Raw genomic sequence first — 19,353 nt, 5'->3', positions numbered from 1 at the left:
CTTAGCCAAGCCCCAGCACAAGCACTGTCCTACCAGAAGATGCTTCCCCTGCACGCTGGCAACACGCTCCAACGACAGCCTGCCCCAAGTCTGTGCTTGGGAGGTGGCCTTTGAGCACCCAAAGAAACAAACAGCCCAGCCACACCCTGGTGACAACAAAAAAGCCACAGCTCTATCTCCTGTGCTAGCATTAACAGGCCTGAAAACAGAGTTGTGGGTTCACTCCCTCACTCTCTCATCTGCATGAGCACAGACACAAGCTGGTGTGGGCCAGCGGGTTTCCCATCACATCGCAGGTGGTTTCTACAGAAGGGGAGGGGACACTGCTACAGAAGAAGCCCTCCTTCTCATGAGTTCTCCTCTCCCTGCTGCCTCCAAGGCTCCAGTCGCCACCAGGAGGTGGTGCCTGCCCATATCTGGTCCCGCAGGGACCAGGAGGCAAGGCCAGATGCTCCCTGCCCATTCAGCACCAGGTACAACCAGCAGCATATATAGCCTGTGCTTCCCCCACCACCTTCACACCAGCTCCACAGATGTGTGAGAAGAATGCTTTTAACTAAGTCTTATGCTGTCTGGGCTTTGCTGGTGATGCTACAAGAAAGCCACAATGCATGTGACAAACTAACACAGGGGAGGCTATTAAGAGATCTGCAAAGCAGTTTGCTTTCCAGCTGTGGATAGTCATCTCTCCCTGAGCTCCTTCCATAGCCAAGTCCCCAGATCCCACGCAATTCAGTTACCCTTAATGACATCTGAGCCTCTTAGCCCCTAACTAACCTGGAAAGAGACAATTTTACTGAGTAGGGTAAGATGTGTGCATGCACGTGGGCACAGAGCATGTATGCATACCCCCAGGAGCATGCACACAGCCTTGTCTCTCAACAGCTGACTTTGGTTTCTTACAGCCAGTGTCCATCACGATCACCCTCCCCGCAGAAAAGGGGGTGAGAAGTCAGTGTCTGACACGAGCACTTTCCCTTCTGAAGGCCAGCACAGGGGAAGAGCTGTCTGTATGTGACACTTTGCTCTAAGTAGCTGCCCATTTCCACTGGATAAAAAAAAAAAAAGACCTCCTAAGGTCACACACCCAGAACACTGCAGGCCTTGGCTCTCGCGGCAAATCCTCCCTCTCTGTCCAACCCTCTGCAGTTTGCAGAGAGAATGACCAGAAACACATGGAGATTAAGCAACCCAGACAAGATCAGAGGGAAAACATTTGGCAAAGCCCCGCACTCCTGGTTAGCTCAAGCCAGCTGTCCCCCACCCCAGGCTGGAGCTGCAGTGAGCGCAGACCCTCCTGCGAGGCACCGAGCCCAAGCTGGTGGAGCAGGCTGGCAGAGCCTGCCTGACCTGTAGCTGCTCAATCTGCTTCTCTGACGCTGCTGCTTTGATCTCCCAGCTCTTTTTCTGCTGCTCCTCTTGCTGTAGCACCTCTGATTTTTCAGACAGCTCTTTCATCAGCTTGTTGCATTCTTGCCGTAACTTGGCCAGCTCAGCGTTTTGCCTGGAAAAAGCAGGGTTCTCTTAGGCCGCAGGACAGTCAAGTATCCTTGGTGTCACTTACAGAGGAACACAACCTCTGTAAGTAAGGCTTGTGGGCCTGATAGAGGACCTGAAGCATTTTAGTGGTTGCATTTTCCTATTTCTAGGGCCCGCCTGGTCCTTCAGGGAGGGGGTGGAAAGTTGACAAATCACTTTTTAAAAGCTGTATTTCAATCACAGGAGACATTCCTTTCTTATGAAGTAGAAGACACGAGGATCTGTGTTCCCAGACACAAGAGGAAGTTCTCTAAGCATCTGGAGTCCAGTCTGTAATTATTTTACCGCTGTTAATCACCAGCTATTTCATATTTTCTATAAAAAGGAGTGTGAAATTCTTCTATCTAGCTCATATTTGTTTGACAGGCATCAGGCACGTCTCGGCTCCCTGCATCGTCACTCATTTCAAAGGGCCAGCTGGATTTCTTCTCGGGTCAGGAAGTATGAGCTCACCTAAGCAGGGAAGGGCCCCAGCGCCTCCTGCTCCTTTCTCCCTCCCACTGCCTGCTGGCTTGAAGCAGCAGCACAGGTAGCCCTGGGCTCACTGCAGAGTGGGCTTCCCCTGCCCTCCCACAATATCACAAGCCACAGCATGGGAAAGACATCTTCATTTCCCCTGGCTTATCCCCAGAAGCCATTTGGCAAACGCTTCCTCACTCCCTCCCCTACCTCCAGCCAGCAATAGGCTTTGCAGGGGGAGGTCCCTTCAATAAGTGGGAAAGGCCAAGCCCAAAGGGGAGCTAATCCCTGCTGCTCAATGGCAGTCCTAGCCTCTGCCCCCACCCCAGCCATGGGCTTACTTGCTCTCTGTCTGGCTGGTAGCCTGGTTGAGCGCATCCCTCAGGATGGAGTTCTCCTGCTGCAGACGAGCGAGCTGTGTGTTGGGGCCGTTCTCCAGCTGTTCCTGCAGGGCCCGAATCTAGAGGAGCCCAACAGAGGTTATGCTGCTTTGTAGGGTACATGCAACATCCCAGTTCAGCCTGGAACACGTACACAAAGGATGTCCCATAGAGCTTTCCCTCCTTCCTCGGTCTACAGACACCAACAGCTTACAGAACATGATGTCTCATTAAGATGCTCCCATACACTCACTCCCCCTTGAGCAACACAGTTCAGTAAAGCCCACATTGAAGAACGAGCATCAGAGGATCAATCCCAACTCCTCAAGCCTCAGGTCTCTCCTTCTCTGCATCTCTGTGAACCCCAGAAAAGCCATTAGGCAGCAAGAGGAGGATGACCTGTAGCCTACCTTTCCCTGGAGCTGCTGCGTTTCGTTAACGTGGTCCTGGTAGCTCGCCTGCATCCGTGCCTGGACAGCAGTGATCTCCCGTTCACGGGTGACCAGCTGTTCCTTCAGCTTGCTCTCACTGGCTGCCGCCTTGGCCTTCTCAGCTGCCAGTTCCTGCATGGAGAGAAGCCGCCTGCTTAGTCCTCAGGGCTCCAGTTTCCTACTTACAAAGGAACACAGAACTTGGCCGCCTAATTCAGAAGATGCAGAAGTTCAGCCATTTCAGCACTACCAGCTACCTGGGTACCCCTCTGCCAAGGCAGCACATTCAAGCCAAGTCATTCAGCGCTTACATTTCTACCTGCATCTTCGTTTGGGCTTCGCGGCCACTGGATGCCACTGTTGTTCCACAGTGGGCCAGCTGTGAGAAAGCAGTAAAATGGCATGGATTTTTTCTCCAGCTCATTAGACAAAATTTGGGCACAAAGCAGGAGGAAAAAAACAAGAGTACCCACCACCCCTAGCAGAGGCAGAACTAGTGCTCGATCCAGCGGGTAGCAACCCTGCCTGCAGCAGGGGGTTGAAACAAGATGATCTTTAAGGTCCCCTCCAACTCAAGCCATTCTGTGATCCTATGACTACTGTTGGGCAGCTGGGCTACGTTGTGTCACCGTCTCACACAGCCCATACAATTGTGCTAGATGGCTTTGCCCCTTCCTCTCCCACCTGCTGCCGCCTAGTCCTGCTGGCAGCAAGGTAGAGGCAAATGGACAAAGGCTGTGGCCGTCTCAAAGGGATGAGATGTGGGGACTAAGAAGCTTGTGGCCTGGATGCTTTGTCAAAGTGGGGCAAGCCACCATGATGCTGGGCAGGCTGCACAATGCTTACCTTGCTCAACTCCCGAAGCTTGTTTCTGGCAGCAGCTGCATCCTCCTGCTCAGCAGTGAGCTGCTTCTCCTTCTCTTCCAGCTGGCGCTTCAGGACAGCAACTGGGTCACCCTTCTGCGTAGCCTGCAAGTGTGAGGTGGCATGTGAGTGAGGACCATCATCTCCAAACTTGCTCTCTTGCTCCACAGGCAGAAGCCACCCAAAGCGCTTCACACAGGACTTCCAACAAAGCTCCAGCCTCCAGAACTGAACCGTGGGGTCAGTAGGACCCCCAGCCCACCCAAAGACTTGGAGCTCTCCCTGTCAAGGCTCGGCAGAGGCAGAGGCAGAAGCAGCAGCAGTGGGTGGCCATGAGGGTGCCCACAGCCCTACCGTGTGCCAGGTGTCCTGCACGATGCCTGCTCTCTCTGTCAGGATCTCGATGAGCTGCTGGGCCTCTCCTTCGCTGAATGCCATGCTGCTGATGGTGGACACCAGCGTCTTGTAGGGCAGGTAGAGGGGCCCATCCGAGTCAGCAGGTGCTAGGGAGAAAAAAGGGGGAACTGAGACCAGTCAGGTTGATGGCAGAGCATCCAAATACCTCAGCAGGCTTCAACCCCAAAACTGATGCTTCAAGTCAGCAACCACCAGCCTGATGTGTGCAGTCCAGAGGTGTCTCATGACCTCAACCGCTCTGAGATTCTGGGATTCCCTACTGCTCTGCTAAGATGAAGGATGAGCTTAGGGTCCCCGGAGCTGGGCAAGGAGTGGTCATTAAGGCCATTCCACTCCAGTACAACCCCTGTAGGTGGCACAGGGGCCTCTGCCAGGCTGTCCGGGGCCAGTTCCATTACAGGGCCCAACTGGGCCCAGCAGCCACACTGGTGGCAGCACCTCATGGGAAACATGTTTAAGAAGGGGCAAAACACTGCACTGCTCAGGAGCCAGGCTCACATTTAACTCACACAGGTGACAGCACGGATGCAGGACAGCACATCACCACCCTCAACCCAGTCCTGCTGGGTGGAGGAAACCTATCAGCAAAATGTCACCCATCTCCGGCCAGCACTGCACAAGCAATCTTTGCACAAGGAGGGCATGACACAAACACCACCTCACAGCTGGCAAACGGGACTGGGGCAACCTGCCAAACCACGGCACAGCAGAGCAGCCTGCTTCGGCCCAGCTCTGCTCAGCAAAGGGAAGCCTATGCCACACCAAGTCGATTCACCGATTGATTTTGAGGTGGAAACCTCATGCTTCGCCCAAGGAAAGTAGCCCTCGCACAGCATTGCCCTGCTAGAGCTGCTAAGGGGAAGCACAGCGAGGTTTGAGCCGCTTCTCAAACCCAAGGAGACACGTGGCACTGGAGATACAGATCATTCCTTGCCTGGAGCCCCAGGAACACAGCTCATTCAGCACTAGCACATCAAGTACACCTTCACGTGTGTCAAGTGGAGCAGCTCCTACTATCAAAGCCCACGACCTGGCGTCCAAGTACACATCAACCACTTGCAAACAAGCTTTCCTGCAATGCAGGAGGCTGAAAACAAACCACACAAGAGAAGAATACCTCAAGCTGCTCCTGTCAGGTTTGGCATCTGTTTCAGTGCTGAGGATGTCTTTGAACATTTCAGTTTTTTATCCGCAACAAGATAATTTGTTGCTTCTGCCTTCGATAAAGTGGGAGACCACAGCAGGCACCAAAAGTTGTCCATAATGCTTTGGTCCAGCTACAGACAATGTCGTGGCACAAACACTGATAAGAGCTCTCTTTTGGAAAACCCTACAGGAGCACCTAAGACATCAGTCCTGGCTTTTAAGACACGCAGGACCTGTACTTCACATCCAAAGGCACAGATGTTCAGAGCAACCCAAAAACTGCCCAAGTGAACAAGTGATAAGAGTTCATCTTCCATCCACGGTGCCTCAGCCTGCAAGAATCATTTACCCACAAAGCAACCAAGAAAAAAAAAAAAAAAGCAAACCAAACCTCTTCAAATTGGTGCAAAGACTGGCAGGAATCCAACTATTGAACCATACCTACACCTGTTTACACCTCAGTGAGTTCAGGAGCTCCTTATCCTTGTTTTCCACCCTGCTGTCCAGCACCGTGGCAGCTGCTCCTCTCCCAGGAGAAGTACCTGGAGCTCCCATTCACTCCAGGTGTATAAAACTGCTCAGAGATCCCCAATACAACAGTGAATCCTAGAGGAACCTACAGCTTGCCAATGTCTGTGTGCCGAGCCAAGGAGATAAGCACCACACAGGGTGTCCAAAGCAGGACGCAACACATTACAGGGTGAAAATAAATCAATAAGTTATTGACTTCAATCCTCCTTCTCCTAGAGAGAAAGGCAGTCCAGAACAAGTTTCTCCCAACCAACTTCAACACTCACAGTCCATCTCACCTGACACAACCATTCATACAGTTGCCCTGTTACCAACTGGGAAGAAAAAAAAAATCTCAGAACAGGACAGCTCTGTTATAGCAGTACCAAGATGCTCTGTTTGCTTACTCAATGGGAATACATGCAGAGGAATTTGGCCTTACCTGGTTCAGCCTTCTTCTTGGATGCAGACTTCTTCTTGACAGGCCCATCATGCTTCTGCTCCTCATGGGTTGGAAGAGCCTCAGGTTTTTTGATGGGGACGGAGCTGACAACCGGAGCACTTTGCTGCGTGCCAACTGGTGGCACAGCCACAACAGGCACCTCCTTAGGGGTCACCTCCAAGACAGGAGAGCCTTTGGGAACACTGGCAGGAGGAGACGCCAGTGCTGGGCTAGGAGCAGGTTCTACCTTTGCCACCTTCTTCTCTTTCTTCCTCTTTTCCTTAGGAGACAGAGCAGGTTTCTCCTTTTCCTGGGGAGGCACTGACACCGCTGCGATCGGAGACTCAACAGCAATGGGCTCTGGCACCACAGCAGGTTCAACAACCACGTCCTTGGAAGAGTCAGTCACTTCCTGAGTAACTTGCTGCTCCGGTATCTTTCCATTAGGTTTTTCTTCCTTTTTCTTTGCTTTTCCTTTTTTCTCAACAGGTTTTTCCTTCTTCTTTTTCTCTATTTTGTGCTGGTTGGTCTTCTCAAGCTCCTTACGTTGCTTTGCCAAGGCTTCTTCATAAGAAGTCTCCTTCATTGAGAAGGTAGACACCAGGAAGATCCCAATGGCTGATATCACCATAAAGCCTCCAAAGACCACAACACCCAGCGTCTGAGGGTCGTACACATCCATCCTGCCTTATTCTTCTGTGCCTGCAAGACACCAGAACAACAATGAGAGGAAAACCCCAAAAATGCAATTATTTCACCAACGGAATTAAAAGAATCATCCGTGTTTTCAAATACCACCGTGCAACTGAGAAGACAAATGCTTATGATTCACACATAGTGGGGAGGGCTACCAAGCTGCAGATCACTATGCTCCTCCACTATGTTGCCTATTCACAGTTATACTGCTGCAACTAATTTCACTGGTAGCAACCAGAAGAACAAAAAAGTTGGAAAGAAAAGAAGAGGGATGCAATCACAGACGCTAGCAACCACCTGCTGCATGCCCGCTTTAGGGATGGCTTTAGCATGACTGTAGGGCAATACCTGTGGCACTTCTAACAAACAGGATGAAAGCATGTGTAGGGCAGCTTTCCCTGTTTGCTTCCAAATGCAGAAACAACCACTCTGCAACAGCTCTTGCAGCACGGACGTGCCGTGATCACATTCTGCCAGACCGCTGCTCCTAGGGAGAAAACCCAGCACCGAGGCTGTGTGCACGTACACCATGTAGAGAACCAAGTCCCAACCATTTCCTTGAAATGCAAATAGCAGTAAAAGTCAGAAGTTCATGCTTAAAAAAAAAAAAAAAAAGGCACAGTCATAAACTATCTCATCTCCCCAACAGACGCCAGCAGGAAGAAGTGAGTGAGACTTGTGGAGGGAGCGCTGGATGTGGCACTTCTCCTTTCACCTCTGCTATCAGCTGGCAGGCAAGGGGGCTCAGTTTGTCCACCCAAACGCCACAAGCAGCATTGGATGCTGAGACCGGGCAGGCAGAGAGCAGCCACTGCAAGGTGCTGCCATTTCTGATCTGCTCAATTCCTGATCAAACCTCGTCCCAAACTCCTAAAGCCCATCACTTCCCTGCTGTCCCGCTCGGTTTCCTCCTATCAGGGCACAACCTCCACGTGGCCCTGAGCTGGCTCATTAACCCCAACTGGGATGCTGAATTGGGCCATTCATCTGCAACGGAGCGCTTTCCAGGACGTGCCAAGATGTGGTTTCTTGTCCCGGTGCCTCAAAATATAATCAGAAAAATGCAGAAAGCCCCTGGCTATCAGGAGTTCCCATCCCCACACTTAACTGTAAACATTATCGAATTTCCTCTGTATAAGGGGTTGTGGGTTGAAGAGGAGGGAGGGAAGGAGGTGCTGGGGGGGAGGAGGCAAAAAGAAGAAGAAAACTAAGGAGATCAGCATCTTTGCAAAACCTCAGCGCCTGAAGGCAGAGACCCGGGAGACTCTTCCTTTCCAACAGCCGGAGCAGAGAACTCACAGCCCTGTCTGAAGTGAAGGGGAGGCTCTGCGTGCCAGCTGGACCCAGCCACCCTGCACAGAACAGGCACTGCCCGAGCTCCCAGAGGATAACACAGACCCTACCCCAGCGTGCTAGGTGTCTCTGCTGCAGGGAGAGTGCTTTGGGATCTTCCCCACCAGGATCAACAGCCCATTCCTCATAGAGTGGCACAGGTAGGAGGGGAACTTAAAGATCATGCAGTTCCAATCCTCTACCACAAGTAAGGCTGCTTCCCACCAGCTCAGGTTGCCCAGGGCCCCATCCAACGTGGCCTTGAGCGTCACCAGAGATGGAGTACCACAGCTTCTCTGGGCAACACGTTCCAACCTGCTGGAGAAAAGGGAGGACTTCTCAACAGTAAATAGAAAGCGAGGCTGAAGAACACATATCCATGATCTAACGCTGGTTTTAGGGTTACACCAAAGCACCCATCAGCTGTCAGAAGACAGAACAAAGTGACTTATGTTGGTAAGAATAAACCCTCCTGAGCCCCACGCTATCACATATACACATTTAGAGCAAATTTGGTGCTCCAGTTTAGGGAAGGCTCATTGCCAACTCCTGGCAACCACCACCCAGCCCCACCAGCTGCTGTCACCACGTCCAAAAGCAGCTGCGTGAAGCCAAGGAGGGAAAAAGAAGAAACAGAGCAAACCTCAGTCTGGCACCAGAACACCTTTCCAGAGCCTGGCCAAAACCTCACGCCCAACATGACGCAGGTCCTGGCAGCCCCATTCTGCAGTTGGGCCGTCCCACCAGCGGTGCCCGCAGCAGTCCCCTGCTTAAATGCAGAGCACAGCAAAAGGGCACCCAATTTTCTCCTGCAAGGGCCTTTTACAGCACAATGCCCACACTGTGGTGCACGGACAGGACCAGCCTTCCACGTCCAAAAAATAGAGCTCACATTCCACAAACCCACGTGAAGAGCTGTCCTTTAACTCTTCAGCATGCCTTTTGCTCGTTAGCCATCAAACTACCCCAGATCCCAGATAACAGCCCAGGAAACTCTCCCCACGCAGCCACTCCTGCTTGCTCCGAGCAGAAGTTCCATGGAAGCGGAGCTGGGAACGCTCAGCCCTGCTGGATGTAAGCACACAGCAGTGCCCAGCCCCGACATCCCACACGTGGAGCTCCAGCAGGTCACGCAGGGAGCCACAGAGATCTCATTTCCCCGCACAGCCAAAGGAGAACGCGTTGGCTGCCCTGCCCTGGGAGAGCGCAGCAGAAGGGGAAAGATGCTCCTTGCGGCTCCCACGCTGCGACCCAAGGGCTGGGCTGCTGCGATGCTACGGCCAAGCACCTCCCGCTGGAGTCAGGAGGCGCAGAGGTGCGTGGGGCTGCAGGGCAGCGAGCCGGGCTCCGTGCAGCCCGCGGAGCGGTGCTCTCCCTCTGCTTTCCCCCGGCAGCTGCCCGGCCCAGCACGCGAGGCTCCGAGCTGAGATTTCAGCTTCTTCCCGAGCACGAAACCGCGAGCGGCTCCTGAAGTTTCTCCCCGCACCCCGCCGCAACAGGAGGAGGACATCCCGAGGTCTTTTTTTCTAGCGCGGTGAACGGAAAAGGCACGATCATCTCATAGCCGTGACCTTCTGTAACCGCGGGTAATCAGCTTACGGGATCCCATCGGGCTGCGGGCACAGGAATGCGGCCGGGACAGCCGGGGCCGCGGCACGGAGCCCCGGGGGTGCCCGGGGAGCGCAGGAGGGGTCGGTCGGGGGAGGAAGAGGCGGCGTAGCCGCGTCCATCATCCGGCGGTGCGGGCCCCTCCCCGGCCGCCTGCACACGTCGCCATTCCGCACCGCCCTGCACGCCGCGGGCCATTCATCCCGGCCGGACACCCCCCCGGCGGGACGGAGGGGCGCGGGACGGGACCCCTCGCAGCTGGACCCCCCGGCACGTGGGGGGCGCGGGACGGGTCCCCCCGAAGCGCTGACAGCCGGCCGGGGGCTGCCGAGCCGGGAGCGGGGCGCCCCGGCAGCGCCGCGGGGGAGTGCGGGAATCCCTCCCGCTGCGCCGCGGGGAGCCCAACGGCAGCCGGGGGCGCGTGCAGAGGGGGGTCCCCGGCGGCGCCCCCGCGGCTCCGAGCGGCGCTCCCCCGCCGCAGCGCCCCCCGCCCGCCCTGGCCCCGCCGCCGCCTACCCGTCCGGGTCGCTCCCCGCTCGCCGCACGCCCGTCTGGAGTCGTGGCACTTTCTGCCGCTCGCTCGCCGGGCGCGCCGGGCCCGCCCCGCTCCGCACCGCGGGGCCACTCAGCGCGGGGGGCGGGCCGGGCGCGCCGCCTCCTGGGGGCTGTAGGCCCCGGGCCGGGGAAAGCCGGGCTCGGAGCTGGCGGTGTTGGCGAGGCGTAAAGGAGCTCCCAAGAGGGTGGCTGGCTCCGAGTCAGAAGGAAAGGCTTGCGAGCCCGACCTGAGCAGGTCGGCCCGTGGCGTGCAGCTCTGCAGACCTTTGGCCGAGTGCTGTTTGCGGGAGGGGGGGAAGAAAGAGGGTTTGATTGCCCGGGAAGCTGCTGGGATCAGCATGATGTGCTCCGTGCTGTTAGAGCAGAGCCTGATAAGCCGTGCGTCCGAGAGCTGGGACAGACAGAACCTTGCCCAGAGCTGCTCGCGGCGTGCAGTGACACCCGGCACGGTGGGCACAGGGGCACGTACGCCTCCTGGCCTCACTGTGAGGTCCTGCGTGGGACAAAAGGGAAATGGGGTGTACTACTCAAGTGTCTGTTTGCACCAGAGAGGGTTAGCTAGCTGGAAATTAAGTAAATGCTTCAATATCTTAGAAAGGACTTGAAGGGACTCCATTCACAATGGAATGGAGCAACCATGGCTGAAGTGATGGAGAAGAGCCAGGCACCCTTTGGGACATGCTGTCAACTGACAATCTGTACCATAAGAATGAGACCCGTCCTGAGTTTGACCAAAGGCCAAACTCCTTGGGCTTGTATCTCCAAAACCACCCAACAAATCAACCGCCTGCTCAAACAACCACCCAGCAAACCACCCAACCAGCCAACAAAAAAACCAACCAGACAACAAATGAACCAACAAATAACCCAACCAACCATCTAAAAACAAAACCAACAAACCAACCAACCAACCAGGAATCATCAGCCAAAGAGTAACAGAAGGGCTAGAACAGAGGTTTGCTGCCTACTGTGTAACCCAAGATTGCATGAGCTACCCTTTTCAGCCAAAGTTGCACCCAAAGTCTGGGCTCTGGTGAGGACAACTCCTCTCTCCACACCTTCAGCTAAGCCCAAAGCCATCTCTCTCCCTTTCCTGCTCCACTCTGGCCCTGTTATGAAGCACTCCGTGGCTTCTGAGCTCATTAGGCATTGATCATAGGTAGAAATCCATCTGTTACTGGGAAGGACGGATAATCTGACCTTTTCATAGGGGGTTGTGGTTGTGAAGGCAGCAGAGCTGGGTCCCACGGAACATCAAGCATTTGAACAGAATGATACTTCATGTGATTGAAGAGAAAAAGAGTTAAAAACATGTTAATGCATTTCAGTGGCCAGAGCCTCTCATGGAGTGGCCGTTGGGGCTGCTCTTAGTGGTGTCGCTAGAACTCACACCAGCTGCTGCTACACCATCACCCACCATGCATGGAACAAGCTGTGCTATTGAGGCCAACTGGTATCAGCAGCAGGTCCCATCCACAGCCTGGTACATCTCAACACAATGGCAAGGACAATAAGTGACTGTTTCGTGCAGAAAAATGTGATGAAATGAGAGGAAAAAAAATACGCTAGTAGAGAAACCTTTCAGCTAATTATGACAACGTGGCTTCTGCACAGGGATCTGAAATAGGCAGATCAAGCATATGGACCACACTGGCACAGACATGCCCTCAGGCTCCCTGTGTGTTAATTCCTCAGCTGCCTGAAGCCCTTGCTCATCCTCTGCTCACCGACGCCTATGCGGTTCAATCCTCACCCCAGCACCTATGGTTTGTCTATCCTCCCCTTTTTAAGGCACCAGGGCTGAGTAGGAATAGGGCTGGGGGGGCTGAACTCAGCCCTATGAGCCCAGCCCTCATCCCAAGGTGGCATCCAGCCCCCGCCCAGCCCCTCCAGAGCGCTCTGTACCCTGGTGTTAGAACAACCAAAGTGCTGGCAATCATCCACGGTTATCCTCACTGCTAGAAAGTTTTTCTTGGGTTCAGTCTGAAAATCCCCTGCTCCAACTCAACTTTTTTAGTCCCTGGTTATTTTTGCATCCACAAGCCTTTGGCTGTTGGTGAAGAAACTGTTGTTTGGCCCTGGAGTGGCTCCAAATCTTTCTGCTAGATGTATTAGTTATCCTAAATCCATAGCCATGGCTGGGATATATTTAGCTCCTCAAACAAGCCCTGCTGCGGGTGAGGGGACGCTGCATGGGGCTCCCCAGGTCCTGAAGGAACCAAGAGCTGAGATCTTCAGCTGAGCCAAATGCAGGCTCAGAGGGAGCAGGATGGGAAACGTGCTAGGAAGAGCAAAGCGTTAAGTGAGGAGTTAAGAGGCCATGCTTGCAAAGAAACAAGTGTGTACCACACCACAGCTTTTTAGCCTATAAGAAAAGGCACCTGGCAGAGCTTGCTCATGAGGAGAGTGAGCACACAGTCCCAAAATGCAGCTGTGATGGAGCAAAGGGCTTTAAGACAAGGATATCCCAGTGCAGCTGTCCCTGCTGAGGTGACTCCTCAACTCCCAGCCAGCTCCTGCTCATCTGTAGCACATCTGTATGGGCACCTACACCCAATCACAAGGAGCACATCTGTACTTTAGCTTCTCTTTCCATCACCTTTCCAACCATTCCAGCATGCAGAAATGGCAACCAGAGGCCAAAAGTTCAGTGACCTTATCCTTGGGATGAGTGACAATACAGTTAACACGGAAGCAGATAGCACTGATGAGGATCTGGGCATTAAATTAGGTGACAAAGTTTTTGAGAAGATAATCTCTTTCTTTCCTCCCCAGCTACTTCTCACTTTGCCCACTGACCTCATCAAGAACATCACATCCCTGTGGCATCCTTTCTTCTCCCCCTGGCCATATCGGGGCTTCCCCTGTGTAAGTCCAGCTGAAATCTGGTGTCAGATTGCTTCAGGCCATCCAAAGGCATGGCAGCACATGCTTTATCAGGGAGCAAGGTCAAATATCCGTGTGGTTCATCAGTTTCTCCTTCCTCTTTGGAGATGCTTTAAGCAGAGCATTCTTAAGCTTGTTCTGTCACAGAATTTACTTGAAAACTTAGCAGAGGGAGGGCTGTACGACTGCAAGATCCCATGGTGAGCAAGCGTTGTCCCATCTCCAGCACCAGTGGCACGTCTGTGAGCAGACATAGTCCCGCAGATCATAGAATCAGAGTCATTTGAGTTGGGAGGGACCAATAAAGGTCATCTTATCCAACTCCCATGCAATGAACAGGGACACCGACAGCTCGATCAGGTGACGCCCCCTTCCTTCTCTCAAGAGATGCAGGAAAGCCTGGTTGCAGCCTAGGGGAGGGACTCATAAGCCAATATATGTTCTCCTGCTTCATTTTCCAGGCATGCATCCTGCTAGGCCCGCTCCTCCTCCTGAAAAAGGGTCACTTGGTCTTCTAGGGGCTTACAGAAAGCCTTTCCTGCACCAACACTGTTACCCAAGTGACTAATTTCAGGCTGTCACAGAGCCTCCAGCTGAGGAGATAGGGGTGTCAAGGCTTCAGAAACAGTGAATCTCATATGGGAAATATTTCTTAGAGTCACTAAGGTTGGAAAAGACCTCCAAGATCATTATATGTCCAACTGTCAACCCATCCGCGTCATGCCCACTAACAGCCCAGCAAGCATTGGGGCTGACTTGCTGCTTTTCCACCAGACTCACATGAAGTCTCATTAAACGATCAGGACAACACAGGCATGAGCCCTGCCTAAGCACAGGTTGGACCGGGTGAACTCCAGAGGTCCCTTCCCAGTCCGGCCATTCTGTGTTCCGATAAGCACCAAGCTGATCTTATCTCCATGTTAATCATCTTCAGCACTTGGATTTATCAGGGTTAGAACCTTGCCTTTCCCTGGTGTATCTCTGGTGCCACCTGGGTAGCTGGGACATAGGCAACACGCTGGCACATGGAAAGCTGTGTCACTGTGCCAGAGCACACTTGTGACAGGAAAATCCAGCCAAAAGGCAAAGCCGGGAGCACAAGCTAATTTGGGAACACAATAGTTACGCTAATCAAAACACCTTCCAGAGGAGGAGGGAAGGAAATTACCTAATGCTTTACCATGCGGCATGGTTAGGGCTTTGCACAGCTTGGAAGAAAGGGCATTCACATCCAGGCAAGGAAAAGGTGCCTGGAAAAGGCACAGGGCCCCCTGCATCCTCAGAATAGGACATTCAACACGGGAGAACACTCCCTCTCCCTATCCCCAGACTGGTTTCTGGTCCAGGTAAGTGTATGGCTCTCTCAAAAGTCTGTCTGGACAGAAGTCCCTGTGACTTTAGGAGATGGTGCTTAATAAGAAGCACCAAATGCTTCAGGACATACAAAATCTGGTGAGATGGTACAGAGCCACGCAAACTTCTCTTCTTCCACTGCCACGAGGTCGCAATGGGGCAACTGGAGTTTTTCCTCTTCCCATGTTATACAAAGTCATGTCTATTGATTAACTCAACATCTGGAAATTGTAATCCAGCTGAAAAGAACCCAGCAAGGATCTAAACAAGCCCATAACAAAGCTTTGTTTGTCTGTCTCCCAGCTTTGAGAACTCCCATTGCATGGATCCACATAGAGAATGGCTGTCTGGGTGGTGACACCAAGAAATTGTGGGCATAGGCACTCTGCAGAGGTAGTCATGGAATCAAAGAAGCATAGGATCATTAAGGTTGGAAAAGACCACGAAAATCATCATGCCCAACTGTCAACCCATCACCACCGTGCCCACTAAACCATGTCCCTCAGTGCACATCCACATGCATGCTGTATGGACTATTTCCAATATGTCACTCCAAGTGACTATAAAGTACTTGGGAGAGAAAGGCAGCAGCATCAACCCCACCTTTCAGGGAAGCTCAGGCAGGAAGAGGAGAGCCTCTCCTGGGTCTCTGCTGGGTGGTGGAGACATCTCCCATGTCCTAAAATGTGCTGAACACGAGGCCATCCCTCCATCTGTAGCTGTTGATGCAGAACGCTTCCTTCCAGAAAACCACATTCCTCACTCATATAAAACAAATACACCCTATAAGGGGCATATGTTTTCTGGGCAAGGAAAATTCCTGCTTTGAATATGGAGCTCTTCCCTCCACACACACCTTAGGATGAATATCCATTGCTGGATATTCCAGGTATCCCAACACGCCAACGATTGCAATGGATGCTTTGCATAAGAGTGAGCCTCTTTCACCTCTGCAGGAAAATACTTTCTGGAGAGGTCCTGGAATCTGCCACATCAGCACAGAAATGTATCCAAACCTCCCTGAAAATGGGCACACCTCAGAGTAGTTATTTACCCAGAGAAGCAGAGCAGCCATCAGGGGAATGCTCTGAGCACACTGCCTTCGTAACAGCACCCACGAACCAGATCCTGCATAGTATCATAGAATCATTAAGGTTGGAGAGACCACTAAGATCATTACATCCGACCATCAACCCATCCCCACCATGCTCACTAACCATGTCCCTCAGTGCAACATCTCTACATTCCTTGAACACCTCCAGGGATGGTGACTCCAGCACCTCCCTGGGCAGCCTGTTCTAAGCAGAAGACAAAGAAGTAGAAGAAGAAAAAAGAGAGAGAAAAGGAAACAAAAGAAAAGAAAATGAATGTTAAGCCGTTTTCCTTCCAAAAAATACAGAAGAGAACCTCAGGCCTTGGGAGAAGTTAGACCTGCGTGCGAGGTGGCACTGAGTAATGCCAAGGTAAATCCCAGCCCTGAATTGCTCCTCTTAGGGCAGCAGCGCGTACCTGCATGCCCCTGTCCGAGAACACACTGTACTCACCATTCAGCCTTAAAACAACACCTTGTGCTCAGGGGTTTTACAGCAGCAAATAAACCAGAACTCCAAGTACGCACCCAGACTGCAGGGTTTGAGCCAGCTACGGGTGAGCAGTGAGCAGAGCAGCAGCACGGTGGGCTTTTGGCCAGCAATCACCTTGGCGAAGGGAAGCAGCGTTCGATCTTTGTCCAGAGCCCTAGAAATAAAAGCAGGCCACACAAATGCTGGACGTGGGAAGCTGGGGAGTAAGGTCATCACAACATTGGTCAGTTTGAAGTGCTCTGACGCAGCACCGATCCACCTGCGCTCCCCACATCAGCCAGCAGCAGCACCCTGAGGCATCACGGGGGGCTCAGCAGTGGGAAAACCCCTATCCAAAGCACTGCCCTACCCGCAGGGACAGCTGGAGCTGGGCACACTGAGCAGCACACTCCGGGTGCCCGCCTGCTGCATCCCCACGCCCCAGGCTCGCGTGCTGCCAGGAAGGAGGGATTTGCCCGGCCAAAGGCTTTGTGCAGGATCAGCGTGGATCCAGCCCAGCCAGCAGAGGCGGTTCCTGTTTCCACTGCCAGAGGCTGTGACTCTCGTAAAGTTAATTAATCTCTTCACACGACATAATTGAACTGTGGAAGTCGCTTGTAAAGAACAACATGTTGTAAACCTCAAGCATCACAATGCAACATATATGCCAACATGATCGTAGTAAAAAAAAAAAAAGAAACCAAAACACTGAAACCCTTCAGACAATACATTTGGGATCCTACTGACTCAGCACCACAGGCTTAAAACTTAGCACAGGGAAGGGGGCCCTGTTCCCAGGCTTTTTCCCAGCCACCCAGGTGAGGGATAGGCACACACCTGGTTCTGATCGCAGCTGCAGTCTCACACTCACATGATGCCAGAGGAGCAGCTTTGAGCAGAGGGCTGAGGGAGGTCCCGACACCCCGTCAGCAGAGGACAGGGTAGCACTGACCCAGAACAAAGCAGGCACACGCACTGTAGTTTGTCCCTGGTTTTATATATGTGCAAGCTGTACTTTGACTCTGTGTGCTCAAGGGAAATATTTACCTTGAGAGCGACAATGTAAAGGTTGTCTGCAAATCTACCTCTGCTCCTTTTTGTAGACTAACTCATCAACCTTTGAAATGCAAATCACGAGTTAAAAATAAATGAATGAAGCTCAAATTAAGACTCCAAGCCCAGCAAAAATGGTAGTCCAGGGCCAGACAGTCACGTGTTAAAGCCTTCTCCAAGAAATAGATGTCATACACGCAAGGGCTGTCCCCACCTAGGAGGCCAGGTCTACCCAGAGGGCTCATAAATGCTACTGGGTCACAGGCATTGGGGGGGGGGGGAGGGGCTGGTTTAAAAGCAGCTCTTTTTTTTTTTTTCCATCCAGTTTCCAAAATGGAAGGACTATCTTGACCCCTGGATGAAAAACAAACATATTTTCCTGAAAGAGTCAGATTTTCATCAGCACCTAAAAAATGGATAATAAACATCTGTGGACTTGCCCTAACCCAAGTGGGAAAACAAGTTACACACTGTCTTGTGAGCCCATAGCTGTTACTGAGAGTGCTTTGTTCCAAAGAACAGACCAAAGGTTTTGGGATGCTGCCTGTATTAAATGTGTATTGGTAGTGATTCAGGTAGGGTTCTCAAAGCTTTGCCGAACCACCAGTATCTCCCAGGTGAGAGGTTCAGTCACAGCCTCTGCTCCCCAGCCCAGCGCCTCCTTGTTTGTCCATGTATGGTCTTACACAAGCTCAAGGAGAGCCTGTAAGGAACCTGTCTCCAGCAGGGCCCACGAGAGGATATGGGCTCACATGGGCATGGCAGGCAGGTACTGGCATAGACGAGGGTTGGATGGATGAATGATGGCACAGGGGATGAGCTCAGAGCAAGCACAGCCTCATCATGGGGAAACAGCATCAAAAGAAAAACAACAATAATTATTTCTTATACTCTTGAGTTCTGTTTAGCTGCTCCAAATGCTTCAGACCCCCTGCAAATGGCACACTCATTGCAGGTGTGACTTTGTAAGAGATGCACAGAGCCAGACGGGGAAGAGGACACCCACGGCCTATTGCATGACAGCAGCACGGCCCCCACCACCGGCCGCTGACGGGAACTTTTTGCAATCTGACGGCAGGAGGGAAAGAAAAAAGGAGTCTGGCAGTAAATATACTTAGCAAATTCAAACAGTGAATGGGTTCCAGGAAATTGAGATAACCGTGTAGGCACAAAGATCCCAATCCAAAGCCCATGGAAGTCAGTGGAAAAAATCACGTTAGCTTTAGCGGGCTTTGGATAAAGCCCAAGGAAAGTCAAATAAGCGATGCAGTCCCAATGACTCACTAATTCTGCCCAGTTAAATACCCACCCAGATCCCCCACACCTTCCCTGGCAGCTCCTGACCCATAGCTTCACCCCGCACTGGCAGTTTGCACTCAGGGTTACACGTGCACCCATTTTTCCCTTGTAAACTGCTCCTGTGTCTTGCTCTCTTGGCAGCTCTCTGGTGTCAGTGCCTTTATCACAGGGCTTTTGGCATTCCTCCTTGAGCCTCCCACAGCTATGGGAACAGCTGAAGATTTTGAAAGGTGCCAAACATGACCTGACAGGCAGCCATCAGCTTCCCCAAGAAATGGCTGCACAGCTTTTGGGGGAAACCATGCTATCAGGTTCGCAATGAATCATAGAATCATGGCTTAGGTTGGAAGGGACCTCAAAGATCATTTAGTTTCAGCCTCTGCTGCAGTCAGGGTTGTCAACCACTAAACCAGGCACCAGATCAGGTTGTTCAGGTCCCCACCCAAGCTGGCCTCAAACACCTCTAGGGATGGGACATCCATAGCTTCTCTGGTCAAAATCACAGAATCACAGAACGGCTGTAGGGAAGGACCTCAAAGATGGTGATCCAACACCCCTGCCTTGGGCTGGTTGCCTCTCACAAGGATCAGGTTGCCCCAGTTTCCCATCCACATGGCCATGAGGTTCAGCACAGGGTTGCAAAGCAAGAGCTTGGGTCTGGCAGGAGAAACAAACTTTGGAAAGTTCTGCAGATCTGACCTATGCCTTCTGCCTTCAGACAGCAGGCAGGAAAGGCTTAACGAGAGGGGACATCTGCATGCTGCAAGCCAGTGGCTAAAGGCCCCAGAAATAAAAGGTTAGCGTGGTTTGGGAGGGATCCC

The 19,353-nt window shown here is 52.5% G+C and overlaps 1 protein-coding gene across 17 annotated transcripts in view; it reads right to left on the bottom strand.

Annotated features, from left to right (window-relative positions):
• RRBP1 (ribosome binding protein 1) overlaps positions 1 to 19,353 on the bottom strand; it is a 36,104-nt gene that overhangs the window by 11,434 nt on the left and 5,317 nt on the right. For 2 of the 17 annotated variants that reach the window (XM_040696905.2, XM_040696913.2), the window contains exons 1-8: positions 17,018 to 17,150; positions 16,163 to 16,355; positions 6,189 to 6,890; positions 4,028 to 4,176; positions 3,656 to 3,778; positions 2,789 to 2,941; positions 2,340 to 2,458; positions 1,351 to 1,504 (exon numbers count right to left, since the gene is read on the bottom strand). In XM_040696905.2, coding sequence (XP_040552839.1) covers positions 1,351 to 1,504; positions 2,340 to 2,458; positions 2,789 to 2,941; positions 3,656 to 3,778; positions 4,028 to 4,176; positions 6,189 to 6,870 — 1,380 coding nt within the window. In that variant the 5' untranslated portion in view covers positions 6,871 to 6,890; positions 16,163 to 16,355; positions 17,018 to 17,150. Of the gene's footprint in view, positions 1 to 1,350; positions 1,505 to 2,339; positions 2,459 to 2,788; positions 2,942 to 3,655; positions 3,779 to 4,027; positions 4,177 to 6,188; positions 6,891 to 7,232; positions 10,419 to 16,162; positions 16,356 to 16,460; positions 16,617 to 17,017; positions 17,151 to 19,353 lie in introns of those variants that run through there. The other 15 variants (XM_015283452.4, XM_040696911.2, XM_040696904.2 and 12 more) reach the window with 9 other exon arrangements.

This window comes from Gallus gallus, chromosome 3, assembly GCF_016699485.2.
Source record: "Gallus gallus isolate bGalGal1 chromosome 3, bGalGal1.mat.broiler.GRCg7b, whole genome shotgun sequence".
Lineage (NCBI taxonomy): Eukaryota > Metazoa > Chordata > Aves > Galliformes > Phasianidae > Gallus > Gallus gallus.
This window is presented reverse-complemented; position numbering and strand designations above follow the sequence as displayed.